The sequence below is a fragment of the Gorilla gorilla genome, chromosome 3 (genome assembly GCF_029281585.2).
Source record: "Gorilla gorilla gorilla isolate KB3781 chromosome 3, NHGRI_mGorGor1-v2.1_pri, whole genome shotgun sequence".
Classification (NCBI taxonomy): Eukaryota; Metazoa; Chordata; class Mammalia; order Primates; family Hominidae; genus Gorilla; species Gorilla gorilla.
This window is the reverse complement of record NC_073227.2, coordinates 196,675,682-196,697,476: the sequence shown is the minus strand read 5'-3', so window position 1 is coordinate 196,697,476 and position 21,795 is coordinate 196,675,682. Positions and strand designations below refer to the sequence as shown.

The following is a 21,795-nucleotide window of genomic DNA, read 5'->3' as shown; positions in this document are numbered from 1 at the left end:
ATATAAATATATACATACATATATGTATTTATATATACAAGTATATAAATATATTTATATATACATGTATGTATGTGTGTGTGTGTCTGTGTGTGTATATATATATATATTTGGTGTGCCAGTGTGCCCTTTTTAAACTCTCTTCAGCTGCCTGCTTTATCTTTTATTTCTTGGAATTTCTTTTTTGCTTATTTATTTCTGTTTCCGTCTTCCAAGTTGGAGGTATTCCTCAAATACCTAGTGGTTGTCTCTTTCTAATTAAGAGTGAATTACCAGGAGTATGGTAGATTAAATAGCAAGAAAACCTTTTTTGTTCCCAAACAATTGAAGTTTTGAAACAAATATGCTTGTGTATTTAAAATATGCTCATTTAAAATATAGGTACAATTAAAATATAATTACTTATATATGTACACATGTATGTACACGTTGATGTACTGTCAAGAGAGTATGCAGAACCCTCAGAGGCCAACAATAAAGTTAAAGGAGAAGTTCAGGGAGCTAAGCAAGAAAGCACTGCAGACAGCAGCAGGGCCTGGGTCGTTTTCATATTCCTGGTCTCCTTGGGCTTCACATTGGGTGTCCTGGTAATACAGGTTAGGAAACAGAGCTGAGTTCAGCCTGAGACTGGAGGTCAAGTTGGAACACACAGCATAAGGGTCAGGACTCTAAAGGACTCTGTGAAAGGCTGAGACAGGAAAACAAAATTAAACAAAGCAAAAAATTACAGAACAATAATAGTAACAAAAGTTGTGTGTAAGGCAGAAAGGAAAATTTACATCTTTTATACCTTGAGTGAGTTGAGGGGGAAAATATGTCTCCTGAGAATTTGGTACCACAAGCCAGCTCTCCTGTGAGTTGGTGATGAAAATTTCTGCTACTTTCAGAAACCGAAAAACTCAAGTCTTGGATTTAATTTAAAGGAAGTCACTATAAATTTCAGAGGATTGGCATCCTATAGACCATATTCCCTAACAATAATGCAATAAATATACAAACAGATAACATACAGAAAATTTAAAAAGCTTTCATATTTGAAAACGAAAATAAATAATCCAAGAAAAAAACGACTTATATGTCAAAAAGAGATCTCAATAAACTTTAGAGAATACTTAAAACTGAACAAGAATGAAAAGTTTGCATATCAGAACTTGTGGAATTCACTCAAATCAGAATTAGAAGGTAACTTTATAGGGTTAAATACTTTTATTAGAGAAAAGTCCAAACAGCAATGAGCTCAGCATCCATCTTTCCACATTAAAACATTAGAACATATATAGGAAAATTTACCCAAAGAAAATAAAAATAAAGAAAAAAATAAATCTAAAAATAGAAATTAATGAAACCAAATAATCATACCGAAAAAAGCTTATTTGAAAAGAATAATAATGTTGGAAAACCTTCAGCTTGACTTATTATGATAGTCATTACTGCTGTTTGCTAAGTTTTGTGGCTCCCTGTCTTCTGGAAACATAGCAGAGTTGCACTTTTTTGTCTTTGTGTTTGAAGGGGAGGCAAGTGACTCTTTCTACCCATTAGGCTGGTGTAGAAATGGCATGTACTACCTAAAGTCTAGAATACTAGATTGCCAAAGTGAGATTTCCCTGGTGTTTTTTATTCTGATATCATGACCAGCAGTGTTCAAGATGGTTTTCCTTTATCAACCTGAGCTTCTGAATGGCTATAATGGGAAGAGATCCCCACTATGAAGCTGGGAAGGAAATATTCTAGACTTATTGAAAAATAAAATGTGATGTTTTGAGTCATTGAAATTTTTTTTTTTTTTTTTGAGATGGAGTCTTGCTCTGTCACCCAGGCTGGAGTGCAATGGCATGATCTCGGCTCACTGAAACTTCCACCTCCCGGGTTCAAGCGATTCTCCTGCCTCAGCCTCCTGAGTAGCTGGGATTACAAGTGAGCGCCACCACGCTCGGCTAATTTTTGTATTTTTAGCAGAGATGGGGTTTCATCATGTTGGCCAGGCTGGTCTGGAATGCCTGACCTCATGATCCACTCACCTCGGCCTCCTAAAGTTCTGGGATTACAGGCTTGAGCCACCGTGACCAGCCTGTTTATTTTAATAGCAAACATAAAGTGTAAAACATAGGTTGTCCTGGCCAATGCTCTTTAAGAAGAGAGAAAGGAAGAAAAGAAAGACAGACAGAGAGAGAGAGGGAAAGAGAGAGAGAGAGGCCCACATAGAGAGAGAGAGAGACGGAGAGAGAAAGGGGGCAGAGGGAGGAAAAGGGAAAGAAAAAAGGAGGAGAGAGGAGGAGAAGAGGGAGGAAGGAAAGAAGGAATGAAATAAAAAAGGAAGAATTAAAATCATTGGAGAAGACCAAAGGAAATACGTTCAGATGACGAACGCATTAAAAATATTATTTAAAATGTTATATACAACTTAATGAGAAAATGAATATCTTTTATTAAGTTTACGTATGCTTACAGAAATTGAATTTAGCAAACAGATTTAAGAAGAAATAGAATACTTGAATCACTCTATAAACATCAGCATATTAGATCGGTAGTTTAAATTCTTCCCATAAAGTACACAAGTGGACTGGATAGTTTTACTGGTTGTTCTACCAAATATTTACTGTGCAGGTAATTACAACTTTATGCAGACTCTCCCAGGGCATTGAAAAAGGGGATCACTTTACAAGGCTGGTATAAACTTCACTAGAAAACAAGAAAGCAAAAATTTGTTGTCAAAGACATTCATTAACATATTGATGTTCCTATACCTTCACCTATTATATTTTAACCTCTCCTGTGTTCCTTTGTCTCTATCTCAATCTATTTTGCCACCACTGGTCTCTTAAATTTTCCTTAGATACTCTAGACACACACCTGCCTCAAGGCATTGACATTTAGTTTCCCTCTGTTTGAAACCTTCTCCCAGGAGTTCGAGACCAGCCAGGACAGCATAGTGAAACCCCATCTCTACTAAAAGTAAAAAAATTTAGCTGGGTGTGGTGGTGGGCCGCTGTAATACCAGCTACTAGGGAGGCTGAGGCAGGAGAATCGCTTGAACCCAGGAGGCGGAGGTTGCAGTGAGCCAAGATTGCATCATTGCACTCCAGCCTGGGCAACAAGAGCGAAACTCCATCTCAAATAAATAAATAAATAAAATAAACCTTCTCCCAGATAGCCTCTTGGATGGTCCCTTTACCTCCTCCAGACCATTTCACAAATGTCATCACAGTTATTCCTTCCCTGGTCTCTTTATCAGAAATTGAAACTGATATTCCAGTACTCCGTACCCCACCTCTTTGTTTAGATTTCCTTCCTTGAACTTTTCACAATCTCACCTATATTTCTTCAGTATCTTGTTTATAATCTTGCTTGCACCTCTACAATGAAAGCAGAGATTTTCATTGATTTTGTTTACTTCTAAGGTCTCAGCAATTAGCATAGTGTCTGACACCTGGTAAGGGCTCAATAACTGTTGGATACATTGATAAATGCAAAAGTATTGAACAAAGTTAGCATGACAAATTTAGTGATGTATTTTTAAAAACCCAGTGATACCATTTTTTTTTCTCATGAATGCAAGTTTCACTTACATTAGAAAAATTTATTGAAATGGTAGATAAAAAGAAGAAAAAATTATTTTACCAGATGGGAAGCATATGATAGAATTTAAAACAAGAGACCATCTTTAACCAATAAAACAACAGCAAGCATCAAACTTAACGGTAAAAGCATAAGTATCAGGTAAAAGCATAAGTATCGATAATATCAGGATCACAAAAGATACCTTTTCACATTACTTTTAATTTCCTCTCTGTATTTTATCCAATAGTGTAAGACAATAAGAAGATAAATTAAAAGGCACATATATTGAAAAAAAAGAAATAAAGCCCCAAATTTTCACAGATGGTATGATTATCAACTTAAATTTAAAATAATCCACAAACTCAAAATAATTCACAGAATCAATGAAAGAATTTTAAAGTTTGTGGATAAAAAATTAATATCTAAATTACATAAATAATTTATACAAATGCAAAAAGACCAATCAGAATCCCAATGAGTTAATTTGTGTAATCAGACAAACTGTTTTTAAAATTGATTGGTAAAGTAAAAGGGCAATGAATAGCCATGACATTCATGAAGAAAATGCATTGGTTGAGGCAATTTCCTCCACAAATCAAAACATACTATAAGGCAGTGTGGTATTGGCCCAGCTGTTACTGGAAAGGGGTCCCCATCCAGACCCCAAGAGAGGGTTCTTGGAACTTGAGCAAGAAGAAGTTCAGGGCAAGCCCATAGAGTAAGGTGAAAGGAAGTTTATTAAGAAAGTAAAGGGATAAAGAATGGCTATTCCATAGACAGAGCAGCAGCTTGAGCTGCTTTACCAAGGATTCTTACTGTTACTTCTTGATTATATGCTAAACAAGGAGTGGATAATTCACGAGTTTTTGGGGAAAGGGGTGAGCAATTTTTGGAACTGATGGTTCCTCCCCTTTTTAGACCATGTAGGGTAACCTCCTGACTTTGCCATGGCATTTGTAAACTGTCATAGCACTGGTGGGAGTGCCCTATAGCATGCTAATGCATTAGAATTGGCATATAATGACCCATGAGGATGACCAGAGGTCACTCTTGTCGCCATCTTGGTTTGGTGGGTTTTAGCTGGCTTCTTTACTACACCCTGTTTTATCAGCAAGGTCTTCATGACCTGTATCTTATGCTGACCTACTCTCTCATCCTGTGACTTAGAATACCTAACCCACTGCATATGCAGCCCAGCAGGTCTCAGCCTTATTTCACCCAGTCCCTATTCAAGATGGAGTTGCTTTGGTTTAAACACCTCTGACACAGGGATAGACAAATAGACTAATGGGACAGAATAGACAGCCCTCAAACAGACCTATACCTCTCTGGACACTTGATAATGACAAAAATGACGTAGGTCAGGAGAAGAGCAATCAGCTGCCTAGTAAATAATATTAGGAAAAATTTATCAATGAGTCAATTATCAGTCTATTGTAAATCTCACTTCTCGACCTCTCCTGTCAATCACTTTTCCAGAATCCACAATTTTGTTGGCCTCTCTTCTTTGTTGTCTGTCTCTCCTGGTCTTTTTCTTATTGGTTTAGGTTCTTTTCCCTTTATTTGTTTTGACGCAGTTTGTGGAGTGAGCAAAAGCAAAGGCATGTATTTGACTTCACAATGTTTAAATGGAAATAAATTAATCAATGTCTTTTTAAAAATGTCAGTATCTTTTTTAAAGATAACATATCTTCACAGCTTCTATTTTCTTTTTCTATTTCTTCTATTTTCTTTTTCTATTTCTTCTATTTTCTTTGAAATTTTGAAGTTATTTCTTGTATTAGTACAAGTCAATCTATAACTTCACTAATCTTTGGGCAAATGCTAATGTTTCAGAGGGTGTGCTGAACATCTCATAATTCTTTTAATATTTGTTTTCATGTTAAAGCTGAAGGCACAGTATTATTTCATTTTGGAAAGTATAACCAGAAAATGGATGTGAGAAATACCTCTTTGTGTATATAGGTAGTGACTAGAACATGTAAATTCAGTATTCCCTATTTAAGCCATTTGTTCTATTTGAGAATTAATGGGCCTATTTTTATTATAATATCTAGTATTGAAAATGTTTCCTGTTCAAAGTAATCTTTATCATTTTACTAGAGAGTTTCTCAAGAAAAAAATATCTTCTCCAGCACCAGCACTCCACTTCCTATGCCTTCACTAATATTCATTTAATACAGTGGCTTTTCATTTGCAGTTCAGTGAAAACGTGGTACTGGGGGCAGCAAGATCCGCAGCCTTAAAGGGTGATTGTTGGGAACCTATCCGGGGCCCAGGGGCAGGGTTGCTATGACAACTCTGCTGCTCTGCCAAGGCTGTTCCTCTCTGTGGGTGGAAAGAAGCTCCCCTGCCAGCAACTACGTGGGATCCTGGCAGCTGGAGAGAATACTGAAATAATGCGCTGCTTCCCCAGATGGGAGTTCTGAGAGTCTTCTTTTAAAACGAATAGGCAACTCAGGCTCTGTGGAAGAGTGGTGATAGTTAGGATCTAGCCCATTACAAGTGCGAAATGTGTATGATGAAATACTTAAGGTTTCTTCCTTTGAATAGAAGTTTCACGGATGATCGGGTCTTAAGTCAAAAGATTTTAGCTTAACTTCACAGTAGTGCAAGTTTAGAGGAATTTGTATCTGCCATAAAGGTAATATGATTCTGAGAGATTCAAATAATACTGTTTACATAGAGTAAAAAGACCTTACACTCATTTGGAAATGCACGTTATCTCAGAGTTGTCAATTTGGGTTGACCCAATTTTGGAATTTATCTCGGGCTTTTCTTTCTAAATTTGAAAGCCACTACTCAGTTGAATTTATACTTGATGCTCTGATGCAGCAACTCCAGTATCCGCCTTGCAGCTGTAGAGCGTGGTGTGGAGGCTAGAACTGGTCCATTGAAAGTAGAGTGGAGAAAATGAGAAATAAGTGAAACCGACCCTGAATTAATACTTAATCAGAAGTCCCCAGAAGTGGTTTTGGTGATCAGTCATGAGCTTACCACTTCATCTGCTCCTGAGCTATCCTGATTCTGATTTTGTCTTTGCTCAGTTATTAACTTTAGGCTCTAGGATCCAGCAAAGGCAATTCCCACCTATGCATTCAGTGTTTGAACTCTTCATATATGAACTTATTCTACCTTGAACAGTTTTGTGAAACATGTTCATCTATCTGGTTTTCATACTTCTGATTGTCTGCCATAGAAATCTCCCACAACCATATCAAATCCTTCGAGAACAGTGAAAGACAGAAATCACAGATGAATAGGATTTAAAATCACGAGGCTATGTGGTATACTTGCCAAAAATAGGGATAGCTCTACATTGGGCTGGCGCTAATTTTTTTATGATTATTATTTTTAAATAATCAGTGAGGTGGAAATTGTAGAACATCAAGAGACAGAATAGTTGAAAGATTTTTCTGCTGCCCTGTTAATCTCCACCCAAAACTGTGTTCAGTGACATTCAGACACTACACACATTGTTTTTAGCCATCTGCTGGTGAAATCTCTTCCTATTACATGAAATTTCAAGCTGTTCTAACCTTTTCTACTTCCCCACATTGTGTGTGTGTGGGGTGGGGGGGCGCGCACACGTGCACGTGTGTGTGTGTGTGAGAGAAAGAGAGAGATGTGTGTTGGGGAAGGAATGTTCAAGAAACAATTTTGCCTGCACAAACAACAGCTACTGAAGTGGGAAGGTGTTCAGACTCCTTTTTTAACCTCCTCTGGGGCAGATGGGATGGACTAGAATTGTCAAGAAGGCCAGTTCAGTGAGCAGCATTAAAAATAGCAGACTAGCTCAATCTCTCAATATAAACTTAGTTCTCACAGGAACTTTGCAATTATCACATGCTTCATATGTTGCTATATGCATCTATGCCTTCTAGATAAAGTGCACACAGATCTTCCTATGACTTAAGCACAATAATAATCCATTTTAAAATCTTGTTTGTCATTTGTTTCTGAAGAAAAAGGAAAAGTCATTATCTGAGGGGCTTCAGCATTACAAAGACAGATTTGATCAAGGATTTTCATAAGGAGGAAAACTTTGGAATGAGGATATGTGTGTGTATCTGAGGGGTGGGGTGGCTAGAGGTGGGTACATATGGAACCTAGGTCATCCTTGCAAGTACCCTTAGCCTGTCAGCTCTCTTATCTAAACTCTCCTTTATCAGCTGTGGCTGGCACATAGTGCCTCACCGGCATTTCCTCTTGCAAAACATATATACTTGAGCATTTCTAGTTAATTTCTTAGAAGATATCTAGCAATAGCCTAGGAAATTGTGACCTTTATTTTGAATACCATCATTTTCTGATGTCTCAGTTTAAATGCTTAAAGCTGTGTTTTAATAAGTAAAAGTGATGAGACTTCAAAAAGCAAAAGTGACCATGATGGCCAAAGAATTTTTGACAACCACATGACAGCACAGTAATAGTTCATATGAATAATAGTTAAATTAGGCCAGGCGTGGTGGCTCATGCTTGTAATCCCAGCACTTTGGGAGGCTGGGGTGGATGGATCACTTGAGGTCAAGGTTTGAGATCAGCCTGGCCAACATGGTGAAACCCCGTCTCTACTAAAAATACAAAAATTAGCCAGGTGTGGTGACGTGCGCCAGTAGTCCCAGCTACTCGGGAGGCTGAGGCAGGAGAATCACTTAAACCCAGGAGGCAGAGGTTGCAGTGAGCCGAGATCGCACTACTGCAGTCCAGCCTGGGTGACAGAGTGAGACTCCATCCTCCACCCCCACAAAAAGTAATAATAGTTAAGTTACATCTAATAATGACAGATAACATGTAGTGAGTAGTTACTCTATGTCAAGCACTATTTTTTTGTATTAACTCATTTAATGCTCATGAGAACCATATGAGAGAAATTATCTTATTGTCACATTTTTAAAGATAATAAGCTCAAAAGAATAAATTTGGCAAAAACCACACAGGGACTGGTGTGTCCAATGTGCTCTCATTTGCTGTGCCAGTGTCTTTCTCATTTTTTCAAACCATGAATGATAGCAAGAAGTAGATTTTCATTATGAGTCACCATTCAGATATCATATAGGAGTACTGAAGTCAAAAGAGTCAAAAATAATTTCCCTTACAACATAACATGAATTCAGATATTGTCTCTTCCAGTCTCTGCCACTTTTAATATTTGCTGGTCAAAGTTCACTGAGTTTTGAGGTCAAGAGTTCGAGACCAGCCTGACCAACATGGTGAAACCCTGTCTCTACTAAAAATACAAAAAAATTAGTGGGGCACGGAGGTGTGTGCCTGTAGCTCTAGCTACTTGGGAGGCTAAGGCAGGAGAATCTCTTGAACTTGGGAGGCAGAGATTGCAGTGAGCCGAGATTGTTCCACTGCACTCCAACCTGGGCAACAGAGCCAGACTCTGTCTCAATAAAGAAAAAAACAGTTCACTAGGTTAACTTCACAACATACTAACAGGCTTCAACTTACTGTCTGAAAAATTGGTTAATGGGTACAAAAACACACTTACGTAAAAAGAATAAGTTCTAGTATTCGATAGCATAGTAGGGAAATTATAGTTAAAAATAATCTATTGTATATTTCAAAATAGCTAGAAGAGAAGAATCTTAATGTTCCGACACAAAGAAAACATAAATATTTTAGGCGGTGGATATCCCAATTACCCCAATTTTATCCTCATACATTATAAACATGTATCAAAATATCTCCTGGATCCCCAAAACTTGTACAACTATGACACATCAATAAAAAATCTGTTACAAAAAAAATGCAGATACACGGAGTGCAAAAGAATAAATACCATTGAAATAAAACCATAAGCGTGTGACATTTGAGAGCAATAAATTCAAGATGGAATGATATGCATGCATGTATGGTGAAGACTAATTATTATAGAAAGTCTGGGTTGGGAAGGAAGGGCTTCTCTAGGTTTTGCGGTAGATGAGGAAGACATCAGTCATAGCAAACATTCTCTTATTTGTGGAGGATGGGTTTACAATTAAGGAATTTGATCTTAGTATCCTTCAATGCACTCTAGGACTTCATTTGTATGGTTGACCTGGTATTATCAGTGAAAATATACTTTCCCATAGTGCTGAAGTTTGAAAAAAAAATTGAATTAGGTTAACAAAAATATGAATTTCTCCCCTTGTGATCTTCTACAGGGTGTTTTGAATGCTGTATCAAATGCCTGGGGGGCATTCCCTATGCCTCTCTGATTGCCACCATCCTGCTCTATGCGGGTGTTGCCCTGTTCTGTGGCTGCGGTCATGAAGCGCTTTCTGGAACTGTCAACATTCTGCAAACCTACTTTGAGATGGCAAGAACTGCTGGAGACACACTGGATGTTTTTACCATGTAAGTCACTCTAGTATTTCTTGTTAATTTCCATGTATCTATTTACACTTCTATGTGTTAAATGATTAGAGGCCTACAGTTAGATGAGGTGATAATATATATGAAACAGCACTTTTAGGGTATACCTGATTCAAAAGGGTAATCATGATTCATGATTGCCTTTACAGTCAATAGAAGGCACGTAGCACAGGAGCAGAGGCCGACTTAATCAGGACTTAACCAATGCTTTAAATGTAAAGTTGTATTCGAAATTTGGTTACCATTAAGTGGAATTCTGGGACTTCCCTTGCTCTTCTCATTTGAACAGAGGCTGTTCTATTAGAATAGTGCCAGGTACAAATCTGGCCCTTGCTAATTTTAGGAAAATCAGCAAAGCTCCATGTGTGCTCCCACCTTTAAAAGAAATAAACTCAGCCCAGGGTATGGTATCTTACTGTTGCTGCCTCACAGAAATGATGTAAATATTGTGCAAAGTTCTTATTGTCTTCTGTAAAAGAGTAAATCATAAGAAATCAAGCAACCTTTTTTTTCAAACACCAATTATACTTTTCTCTCATAAAATGTAAAACTCCTAAGATCACTATGATTATGTTCAAATAACTTTTTTAGAAAAGTAACTTAAACAGTCTGAAAATTAAAGTTTGCTGTTGAAATTTCAGCTCCTTATTGCATAACATAGAGAACAAAGGTTTGGGATTGAATTCTAGAAATGTTTATTGCTAAATAAGTTACTAATTCAGATAATTTGTTCAGTGATTTTTATGCCCATGAAAAGAAAATAATTTATTAGTTTGTGTGTAATCCCAGCTGATAATAAACTTGTCTCCTGAGCCCTTATAGCTTTTGTTATATTTATAACTTCTTGTGTTTATTTCATGCTGTTTGATACCTGTGTTTGTAATGTTCTTCATGTTCCTTTATTTTGTCATTCTAAATAAACTCAAACATTCTTAATGTATATATATTTTTAACTAATATGATGCTTTTAGAGTTACAAATCTCAGTGAGTATCTGGATGGTTAGCGTAGCTTTGCTTTTTAATCTTATCATTCCATCTAAAAGAGGTTGATCACAATTCTCATTTATGCAGGGCAATTCCTGTTGAACTGGTATAATTTTAACCTAAGATCCTACTCTGAAAAAACACTTGGTCAACCCAGACAACTTTTTAGGTAGAAGACAACTTTTCTCCGACTACAATATCAGGAATATATCATATTGCTAAATTTCTTATACTCCATCAGGTTTAGGCAGATTATCTTGAACAAGGTATTTTTCAAAGTAATTTTCATAAATTGTTTTTCATAAAAGTATATTTCAAAGTATTTTTTATAAATATCATAATTTTTTTTATTTATTAAAGTTACTAATTTCCCCTGAAGATGAAAAGAGAATAGAGTTGTGGGCTGGGTGTGGTGGCTCATGCCTGTAATCCCAGCACTTTGGGAGGCTGAGGTAGGCAGATCACTTGAGGCCAGGAGTTCGAGACCAGCCTGAGCAACATGGTGAAATCCCGTCTCTACTAAAAATGCAAAAATTACCTGGGCATGGTGGCACAAGCCTGTAATCCCAGCTACTAGGGAGACTGAGGTATGAGAATCGCTTGAGCCCAGAAGGCAGCTCCAGCCTTCGCAACAGAGTGAAACTCTGTCTCAAAAAATAAAAATTAAAAAAAATGAGAATAGAGTTATACATTTCTATCAGGTAACAGAGCAAGAATGCTCTGTTTTGGGGGGTGGGTGGACAACATATATCCCTGGACAGAGTACATAGCAAAATTTTTAGTAAAAGCAAAGCTGAAATATTTGTTTATTTAAAACCTGTTGATACTTAAAACCTAGAGAAAGACTGATAAGAAAATAAGAAATAAAATGAGGAAAATGAGATTGAGAAAACCCAGTCCCCCCCACCCCCCACACATACATGGGGATTAGAAGAATGGAATTGATTAGCTACTAAATTAAGAAGTGAAATTATTATAAAAATATAGTCCATAACTCTGTGGTATCAAGTGAGAGCTTCGCCAAGGTCATGACAAATGGGAATGAAGAATTAATAGCAAGTTGAAAGTTGCATATTATATTTCCCAATGTAAATTTATTTTACTTAGTTCTGAAAAATTGACGTTATCCATTAAATTGAATCCTTTAAGCATTAGTAGACAGTTTATCAATTTTCATCAAACTAAATACAAACCTATGTATAAAACCAAAATTCAATAGCTATCAATGCCTTAGAGTCAAATAGCATGAATCAACCCTTTAAAGATTATAAGTCATATTCATCATTTGGAATATAATTAAAATGCTCTAGATTATTGCAGGTTAGCTTTTAGAGAGTCTTAAGAAAATGATTGCATGGATATATTTTAATGTGATAAAACTGACATTTTCTAGATTTATCTCAGCCTACCCTGGACAAAATATGTTCTCACTGTGCATTATTTTAAACCATCACAGATGTCCTTAACATCTACGGATTCTCTCTATGTAAACTACATCCAAATTGCTAAATGTACTTATAGAATTACAAGTTTGTAAGAAATCATAAGCCTAATGAATGGCAATAGATGCTTCTGTACATCTATCAGCAATTATTTGTTAAGATATTTGATATTTAAACAACAAACTTTCATATATTGTAGAGATCTACAAAAGCTCTAAAGGCAGTGTATGTAGGGGTGAGGGGAGTTTAGAAGAAAGATTGGAGATTATATGCTTAATTTGGTAGTTTTACCTTTGCTCTGTTATATTATGTATTAAATGTAAAACCAATAATGCATGTTTGGAATGGGAAGAATACCATTTTGATTGGAATAAAAGTAAATGTCAAAATTATCTCTGTTTTCATATTTCACATTACTAAAATTCCTTATGCAGGCCCTGCAGAGCTAACAAAGTATTTGAGACTCTCTCCCTACCAACAAATAGTTCATGAAAACACAGAGGGAAAATATGTACTGTAAACCTCTTAATACGGTTAGTGCCAAGTGATAAATTTAAAGATTACATAAAGGTTTCGAGGAGGTAGATATTACTCTATGCAGGGCTGCCTTACGGGGTATCAGAGGAATGGAAAAAGTGCTGGGGAAACAGAAGATGTAAAATAAGCAAACAGAAGGCAGAGGAGGCTGAATGATTCGTTTGCAGGCCATACATCTCCTTGGAAATCAACTAAGGTAGGTTTGGAAAAGAATGTGTAAGAGCATAATTGTGGAGAAAAGACTTACCTAATTTTAGTAATTTACAGAGTCTATTTCTTTTCTCCATAGTTCTCATACTTAGTTCAACCAAATTCATCACTCCTACATTATATACTTGGAAAAGAAGCTTGTTTACTGGATGTGTGAACTAAAAGATAAAACCAGTTCCAGTTGCCCAAGCCCTGATTCTTCCATCTGTGGTCCTCAGGATTTGAGGAGTTACCTACTTCTTTATCTCAGGGACCACAAAATTTCTCTCTCCCTCTCTTTTCCTCTCTCCACTATCTCTCTTCTCTTAAATACATACACTTGTCTCAACATGATCAATATTTCCAAGTCCAGAGGGAGACATGAAAGGCAACAGCAAACGCAATGACGTGTGACTATTCTGTTTCGCTAATCACTTGTCCAGAATGCAAACCATACTGACCATAAATGAGCTTGCAAATAATCCTCATTCTTATGTAATCTATATTTTAGACATATAGTTCTAAATACTATCAGCCCCTGCCAGTGGGAGCTGGCCTGAAGTCGAGCTCCTAAACTCTTAGCTGATATCACCCATTATACTGTTTTGTCCCATTACATTTGAAGTGTGGCGACCTCCAGAGAGAGAGAAGAATGTATTTCTCAAAGAATTTCTCAAAGATTTTGTTACTCATTTATATAACTCATTTATAGTCATTTGTATAACTTTTAGTACCTCTCTGTCTCTTGTCTATTTTGTTCCCCAGAAGCTTTTAATCGCTTAATTTTCAGCTTAGTTTCTCAAAGCCAGGTCATTTGTTAGTTCCAAACTGTTTTGATAAGAAGTGTGCAACTTCTTATCCATTAGGAGTTGTTTCTACACTCTAATCACAACTTCTGTTGGTTTAGCATTGCCATTTAGGCCCACTCAGCACTCAAAACAGCTCTGCCGCTTTCTGCTATGTGATGAGGAGGACATTTTTTTCTGATACTTGTGATTCAGACTTTCTCTTCTGAGAGACATTTGGAAAGGTGTTATTACTGTGCTTCATAAGTCATTTGACAAACTAAGTAAGAAGTAGGGTAGGTATTTTGCTTCTGTGAAGCAGATTCATTTGGGACAATAAAATATGGAGACTGTTAGAAAATTAGATATCATACAGAAATCCAAACCACTAATTTTGCTAAGTGACTTGGCTTTTTGAATAGCTCTCCTAAGGACTGGGCAAGGAACAGTCTTACTCATAAGCATGCCCTCCTGTAACTTATAAGATAAAGACTGTATTTGGTTGGTCTTCCAGAGTGAATATTTTATTTTCAAAATTTTATTAATTTTTTAATTGACTGTAATTTCAAGTTAACGCATCAAAAACTGAGTTCACTACCTAGTGAATTCTTTAATATTGCATGCACATATAAAATAGTTCCTATTTACCTAAAACAAAATAAATCAGTAATCTCAGACAAAATAGATACATAGATTTTGTTCTCAACTAACTTCGGGTGGGTTTACATCTCTAAGTTTGCTTGTAGTTTACGTTTACTCCTTGGAAGTTAATGAAGTAGGAAACAGTTGTTAGCAGCTTAATGGATGAGTGTAAGAAGGGAAAACTGTGAATTAATAGCAAGAAAAAACAAAGTTTCATAGGCTAACATGAATCACAGTACTGTGTAAACTGCCAGTACTGAACTAGGTTGTTGACAATTAAACCAAATTGCTGAAGAATTCTACTCACAACAATGGTTGAAGATCTGCCAAATTTGTATTGATGTATGATTATTGATTAGTCTTGGGGAGTCAAACATAATGTAAGTCATAACTAGAACTCATGTTAGAAAACCATACTGAATTCCTAACTTTTGAAATAATAATCAAATAGTGTGCATTTCATTAGGCAATATTTCAGCCAGGTTAATACTCCTCAAATGGGTGTTTTTAAAAACCTCAAAACACCACTATGAAATAACAACAAGAACAAAACCAAATACTTGAACCATGAGGAATTTAGATAGACAAGATAGTGTGGTGGATAAGATTTTGGAGTCAAACTCCCCCGAGCTTGTTCCATATTGTCTCTGCTTCTTTCCAGCTTTCTTACCTTGGAAAAGTTACTTAACCTCTTTGCCTTAGTAACTAATCAGTAAAAGGGATGTATTAATGCTGCTTACATTCTAGAGTTGTATGACAATAAAATTAGTTGACAATTAGTTGATATTTCAAAACAATAATAACATGGCTGGCACAGAGTAAGCACTATACAAGTGTTTATTATTATGATGTGATAGTGGGGGTGATAGTGATTATGATAATAATGACATCTACTCTGAAACCGACTCACAGTTTTGATACCTACTTTCATGCTGCCTTAAGTCTGTTTGTCCCTGAATACACCCTAAACAACCAGCTATTGTGAATTATCTCACAATAACTCACTCACTATCTCCAGAGCAGCAGTGAGGAGTTGGTGCTAAACCATTCATGAGAAACCACCCCTATGATCCAATCACTTCCCACCAGTCCCCACAATGGGGATTATAATTGAACATGAGATTTGAGTAGGGACCAGATCCAAATCATATCATTCTGCCCTAGGCCTCTCCCAAATCTCATGTCCTTCTCAAGTTGCCAAATACAATTATGTTTCCCCTAAGTTCCCCCAAATTCTTAATTCATTCCAGTATTAATTCAAAAATCCAAAGTCCAAAGTCTCATCTGAGATGAGGCAAGTTCCTTTCACCTATGAGCCTATAAAATAAAAAACAAGTCAGTTACTCCCAAGATACAGTCGAGTTACAGGCATTGGGTAAATACTCCAATTTCAAAAGGGAGAAAAGCTGAAAGAAAGGGGCTATAAGCCCCCATGCAAGTCCAAAATCTAGCAGGGTAGTCATTAAATATTAAAGCTCCATAATAATTTCCTTTGACTTCGTGTCTCACATCTTGGGCACACTGGTGCAAAGGTTGGGCTCCCAAGGCTTTGGGAAGATTTGCCCCTGTGACTTTTCAGGGTTCAGTCCTTGTGGCTGTTCTCATGGGCTGCTGTTGAATGCCTATGGCTTTTCCAGGCACAAAAGACAAGCTGCTGGTGGATCTACCATTCTGGGGTCTGGAGGATGGTAGCCCTCTTTCACAGCTCTACTAGCTAGTACCCCAATGGGGACTCTGTGTGGGAGCTCCAACCTCACATTTCCCCTCCATAGTGCTCTAGTAGAGGTTCTCTGTGAGAGCTCCAACTCTGAAGCAGGCTTATGCCTGGACATCAAGGCTTTTCTGTATATCTTCTGAAATCTAGGCAGAGGCTTCCAAACCTCAACTCTTGCCCTCTGCTCCCCTGCAGGCTTAACACTACAAGGAAAGCTGCCAAGGCTTATGGTTTGCACCCTCTGAAGCAGTGGCCCGAGTTGTATACTTGGGGGTCTTTTAGCCATGGCTGGAGTGGGAGTAGCTGGGATGCAGGAAGCAGTGTCCTGAGGCAGTGCAGAGTAGCATGGACCTCAGGCCAGGCCCTTGAAACCATTCTTTCCTCCTACACCTCTGGGCCTGTGATGCGAGGGGCTGCCGCAAAGGTCTCTGAAATGCCTTTGAGGCCTATTCCCCATTGTCTTGGATATTAGCACTTGGCTTCTTTTTACTTACGTAAATTTCTGCAGCCTGCTTGAATTCCACCACTGAAAATGGGCTTTTCTTTTCTACCACATGGCTAGGCTGAGAATGTTTCACTTGTATGCTCTGCTTCCCCTTTAAATATAAGTTCCATTTTTATGTCCTTTCTTTGGTTGTGAATATGAACACAAGCTTGTTAGAAACAGCCAGGTCACTTCTTGAATGCTTTGATGCTTAGAAATTTCTTCCACTAGATACCTTAAATCATCTAGATCTCTAGAGCAGGGACATAATGTGGCCAACCTCTTTGCTAATGCATAACAAAAGTGACCTTTGCTCCAGTTCCCAGTAAGTTCCTTATTTCCATCTAAGAACTCCTCAGCCTAGACTTCACTGTACGTAATCACTATCAGCAGTTTGGTCACAACAATTTAACAGGTGTCTAGAAAGTTCCAAACTTTCCCTCATCTTCCTGCCTTCTTCTGAGCCCTCCAAACTGTTCCAGGCTCTGCCTACTACCCAGTTCCAAAGAGGTTTCCACATTTTCAGGTATCTTTATAGCAATGCCCCACTCCTTGGTACCAGTTTTCTGTATTAGTCCATTCTCACACTGCTATAAAGAAATAGTTGAAACTGGGTAATTTAGAAAGAAGAGGTTAATTGACTCACAGTTCTGCAGGCTGTACATAAAGCATGATGCTGGCATCTGTTTGGCTTCTAGGGAGGCCTCAGGAAACTCACAATTATGGTGGAAGGCAAAAGGGAAACAGGCATATCTTACATGGCCAGAGCAGGAGCAAGAGAGAGTAGGGGGAGGTGCTGCACACTTTCAACAACCACATCTCACCGTAACTCACTCACTCACTTTCACAAGAATAGCACTGAGGGGATAGTGCTAAACCATTCATGAGAAACTGCCCCTGTGATCCAACCACCTCCCACCAGGCTCCACCTCTGACATTCAGGATTACAATTAAACATTAGATTTGGGTGGGGACACAGATATAAACCATATCATAGCAACTTTAGGGAAACATATCTATAAATAAGAACACGATAGTTTCATTCAAATAATATTTGAACAGTTATCAGATAGAAGATAACTTGCTTTGTTCTTTATGGTTCAGAGAGAAAGAGACTTAAGCCAAAGTATTTCAATTTATAGAGAAATACTTTCTTTGGCATCATATAAAGAACTTTCCAAAAATGTTTTCAAAAAAGAATACATAGACTACCTTGAAATGAGGTGATTTGCTTATCAATTAAAGTGTTTAGGCAAGGATGGTAATGAACTTGTAGTTCTGAAATGCTTACAGTCTGTAATTCACTTAGTCTTGTTGACTCAAGAATAGCTATCTTAGTAATAGTTCATATTTCACAAATTGAGCAATCATGAATTTCAAGTATGAAAGTATATTTTAAAATATTTGTATTTATTATACTTCTATAATACTCCTGTTTCCAAATATATATACCTATATATGTATATTTTATATATATACTTATATATGTATATTTTATATATATATGTATATATGTATGCATATGTGTATATATATATATTTAGGCTAATCTTATGTCTGATTAATCTTTTAATGAATGTACTCATTCAGAAAAAAAATTAGGTGATACTACATGCCACTCACTGTGCTCATCTTTAGAAATGCATAGCAGAGCAAGACAAATTCCTTGTCTTTGAGCACTGAAATATGAAAGGTATGTGAGCAAAGTGCCATCCACATCAGCTAATCAGATACAAATAAAGAATGGTAGAGCTAGTACTTTAACAGAGTTATAGGTTTCATCAAGCTAAACAAATACAGGGAATTGAGAAGCTGCGGTAATTAATATTATACTATATGGTATTTTGCACAGACATAGAAAAATATATAAAATGGAGCAGAATATAAAGGTAAAAAGAGACCCAAGTCCATGTAAGTACTCATAAATACACATGAAACTATGTCCCTACTTTATATTTTACCAAAATTTTTCAGGTGCATTAAAAATTAGAATTTAAAGGTAAGCTAATTTGTAAAAGCTAGGCAAATACATAAATTAGGGTTTTCTTTATCATGGGGTAAGAAGGATATAAGCAATATAGTAAATCACAAAAGAAAATATTTATGTATTTGACATACTATAAATTAAAATTCTATTCATTGAAGTGTTATAAAAACATTAAAATGTATTTAAAAAACTGAGAAAAATATTTGCAGCTTACATGAAAAGAGCTCCTAATTTTATAAAAGAAAAATTGCTACATCTACAGCAAAATATGTCACTAAAAACAGGGAAAATATAAAAACAGGTATACTAAAAACAACAAAAGCTTAATAGCTTATAAGCATATGTTCATCCTCACTAGTAAACTCAGAAAAGTAATTTTAAATGATACCATTATTTATAACCTATCAATTTATCAGAAAAAAATAAATTATAATACCTAGGATTAGGGAACAAAGAGAGAGTAAGACCTTTGCTTTTTATTAATGCGTCTTCATTTTGGCACAAACTTTCTGGACACCATTTTGACCATATGTACATTAATTTTTTTCTAGGAATTTATCCCAGGGAAGAAATCTAGACTGAGAACAAATATTACATAATATTATCATTATTGCCATGCTGTTTTTAATAACAAGTTCTAGCTTACCATTGCTGCTGCAAAAAAGAATTACCACAAATATGGTTACTTAAAACAAAATGTATTATCTTAGAGTCCCGGAGGTCACAAGTATGAAATAGGTCTTACTGGGCTAACTGAAATGAGCTAAAATCAAGGTGTTGGCAGAACTGTGCTCCATCTGGAGGCTCTCAGGGAGAAGCCGTACTCTTGCTTGTCCTGGCTTCCAGAGGCCACCTGCATCCCTTGGCTCATGGTCCCTGTCCATCTTCAAAGCCAGCAGTGTGGCATCTTCAAATCTCACTCTGAACTTGACCCTGTCTCTCTTGCCTCTCTCTTTTACTTTTAAGGATTCTTGTGATTACAATGGGGCTACCCAGATAATCCAGGGTAATCTCCTCACCTCAATATCATTAATTTAATCACATCTCCAAATCCTTTTTGGCATATGAGATGACATATTTACAGGTTATGGAGATAATGATGTGAGCATCATTGGGGCCCTTCAGTCTTCCTACCACTGAACAAAAGTAGACAATTGGTAAAATCGATCATGATATCTTCAAATGACAGAATGTGTCATATTCTAAACATTGTTTAAAAAGGTATATAATAGTTTAAAATATTCATAATATATTGATTTAAAAGGAAGTTTTCAAAGTGGTATATAGTAAGCATAGCTTTGTGGAATTAATTAAAATAAATTAAAAACTGGTAGTATAAACAGTGAATAATCTGCATTTTTCTGATATGCTTTTTAAAAAAATTTACAATGCTTATATATTGCTTTTACAATTAGTAAAACAGTTGTGTAACAAAGTCTGAAAGTCTGCATTTAGGAAGGAGGTAAAGTATGTGAATTAATCCCTTAAGAAGTAGGATAATACGGATGGTTGTTTTGGAAGGCAAAAGTAGTGAATGTAAAACTTCTTCACTATTTCTCTATTTGATCCTTCTGTGACTTCATAATCAGTGACTTCTTCGTCAGAGGGTTATTTATGCATCTTGTGATATATCACTGACAAAAATTCATCCTCATGTAGATAAGTAAGAGTTTAATTTTCCTAATTTAATATTTGAAGTTATGTATTCTATTAACTTTATATATTGCATGTTGATAAAAGGACACTTTTGTGACAAAGAAGAGAATTAAGTCAGTAAGATACCTCAGGTTATTATAATTTAAATGTTTGATGATTTAAAATTTTGAAATGGATTTTGGAATGTAACATTAGCACATGTCCATCACCACATTGTTTGAAGAAAAACTTTTACCTAAGAATATTTGAAGGTCAAGGAATTAGCATTCAACTTCAATGAAGTCTATAGCTTGTGACAGGCTGATAATGGCCCCCAATATTATAATCCTTGTAACATCATATGTTACCTTTTATGGCAAAACAGACTTTGAAGTTGTGATTACATTCAGGATCCTGAGGTGAGCAGATCCTCCTGGATTATCTGGATGGGCCCCAAATCCCAACACAAGTGTCCTTATGAGAGGGGAACAGAGAGCCACTTGACCAGAGAAGAAGGCAGTGTTATTTCTAAAACAAGATGCTACCTGCTGGCTTTGAAGAAGGAGAAGGGGCCACTAGCCAAGCAAAGCCCAGAATGGAGTACTCTGAAAGTCGGAAAGTGCAAGGGAAGTTTCTCCGAGTCTTTAGAGGGAGTAGGGCTCTGCCAATACCTTGATGTCAGCCCAATGAAACTGATTTCAAACTTCTGACCTCCAGAACATAAGAATGTGTCTTTTTTAAAAAGCCACCAAGTTTGCGGTAATTTGATAAAACAGTCATAGGAAATTAACACATAACTTAGGCTAATTTATTGCTGCATTTCCTGCCAGGTATTTTTACAGAGTGTTTGAGTTAAAGTTTGAAAAGATAAAATCAAAAGGTTTATATTTGCTATAATTGCCACCAATAATTTACAATTATACTTCTAGCATAGATGCCACACCTTGCAGTCTCATATGTTTTAATAGAACAAAACATGAATTTGAGATAAATGATGTCAGCAAGTTGGCGGACTGGTATGTCCCAGCCCTTGTCCCCCATAAAACATCAATTCAACAATAATTTACAGACCAATACCTTTATGAGATTTCCAGAATCCCCTTAAGAGTTTGCAGTACTCCAGGTGAGCACAAAGCCCGTAATAGCCATGTTGAAACAGGGGACAAGAGCAATCTCACTTATCCCACACCAGCCCCTCTTCCAAGCTAGCTCACCTCAGCACTGGGAGAAAAAGAGACCAGAAGGGTAGAACACACACCCAGTGCTCTGGCTTTTTGGAGGGTTGGTTGAGGGACTGGTTTCTGTCTCACCTCATTCTAAGCAGTGACAGAACTAGCCTAGTGTAGATACCTGGTGGCTTCTGAGAACATCTCAGTGAAATTGGGAGAAGGCTCACAAACATTGTTCTGCAAACACTGACAGACCCGAAGGGAGAAATTAACAGCGACACAATCATAGTAGGAGATTTCAATAC

At 36.7% G+C, this 21,795-nt stretch overlaps 1 protein-coding gene across 5 annotated transcripts in view; it reads left to right on the top strand.

Moving 5' to 3' along the window:
* The window catches only part of GPM6A (glycoprotein M6A), a 369,539-nt gene that overhangs the window by 291,130 nt on the left and 56,614 nt on the right, over positions 1–21,795 (top strand). For 4 of the 5 annotated variants that reach the window (XM_055385537.2, XM_019025323.3, XM_055385538.2 and 1 more), the window contains exon 2: positions 9,711–9,903. In XM_055385537.2, the coding sequence (XP_055241512.1) occupies positions 9,863–9,903 (41 nt within the window). In that variant the 5' untranslated portion in view covers positions 9,711–9,862. Of the gene's footprint in view, positions 1–9,710; positions 9,904–11,172; positions 11,185–21,795 lie in introns of those variants that run through there. The other variant, XM_055385539.2, reaches the window with a different exon arrangement.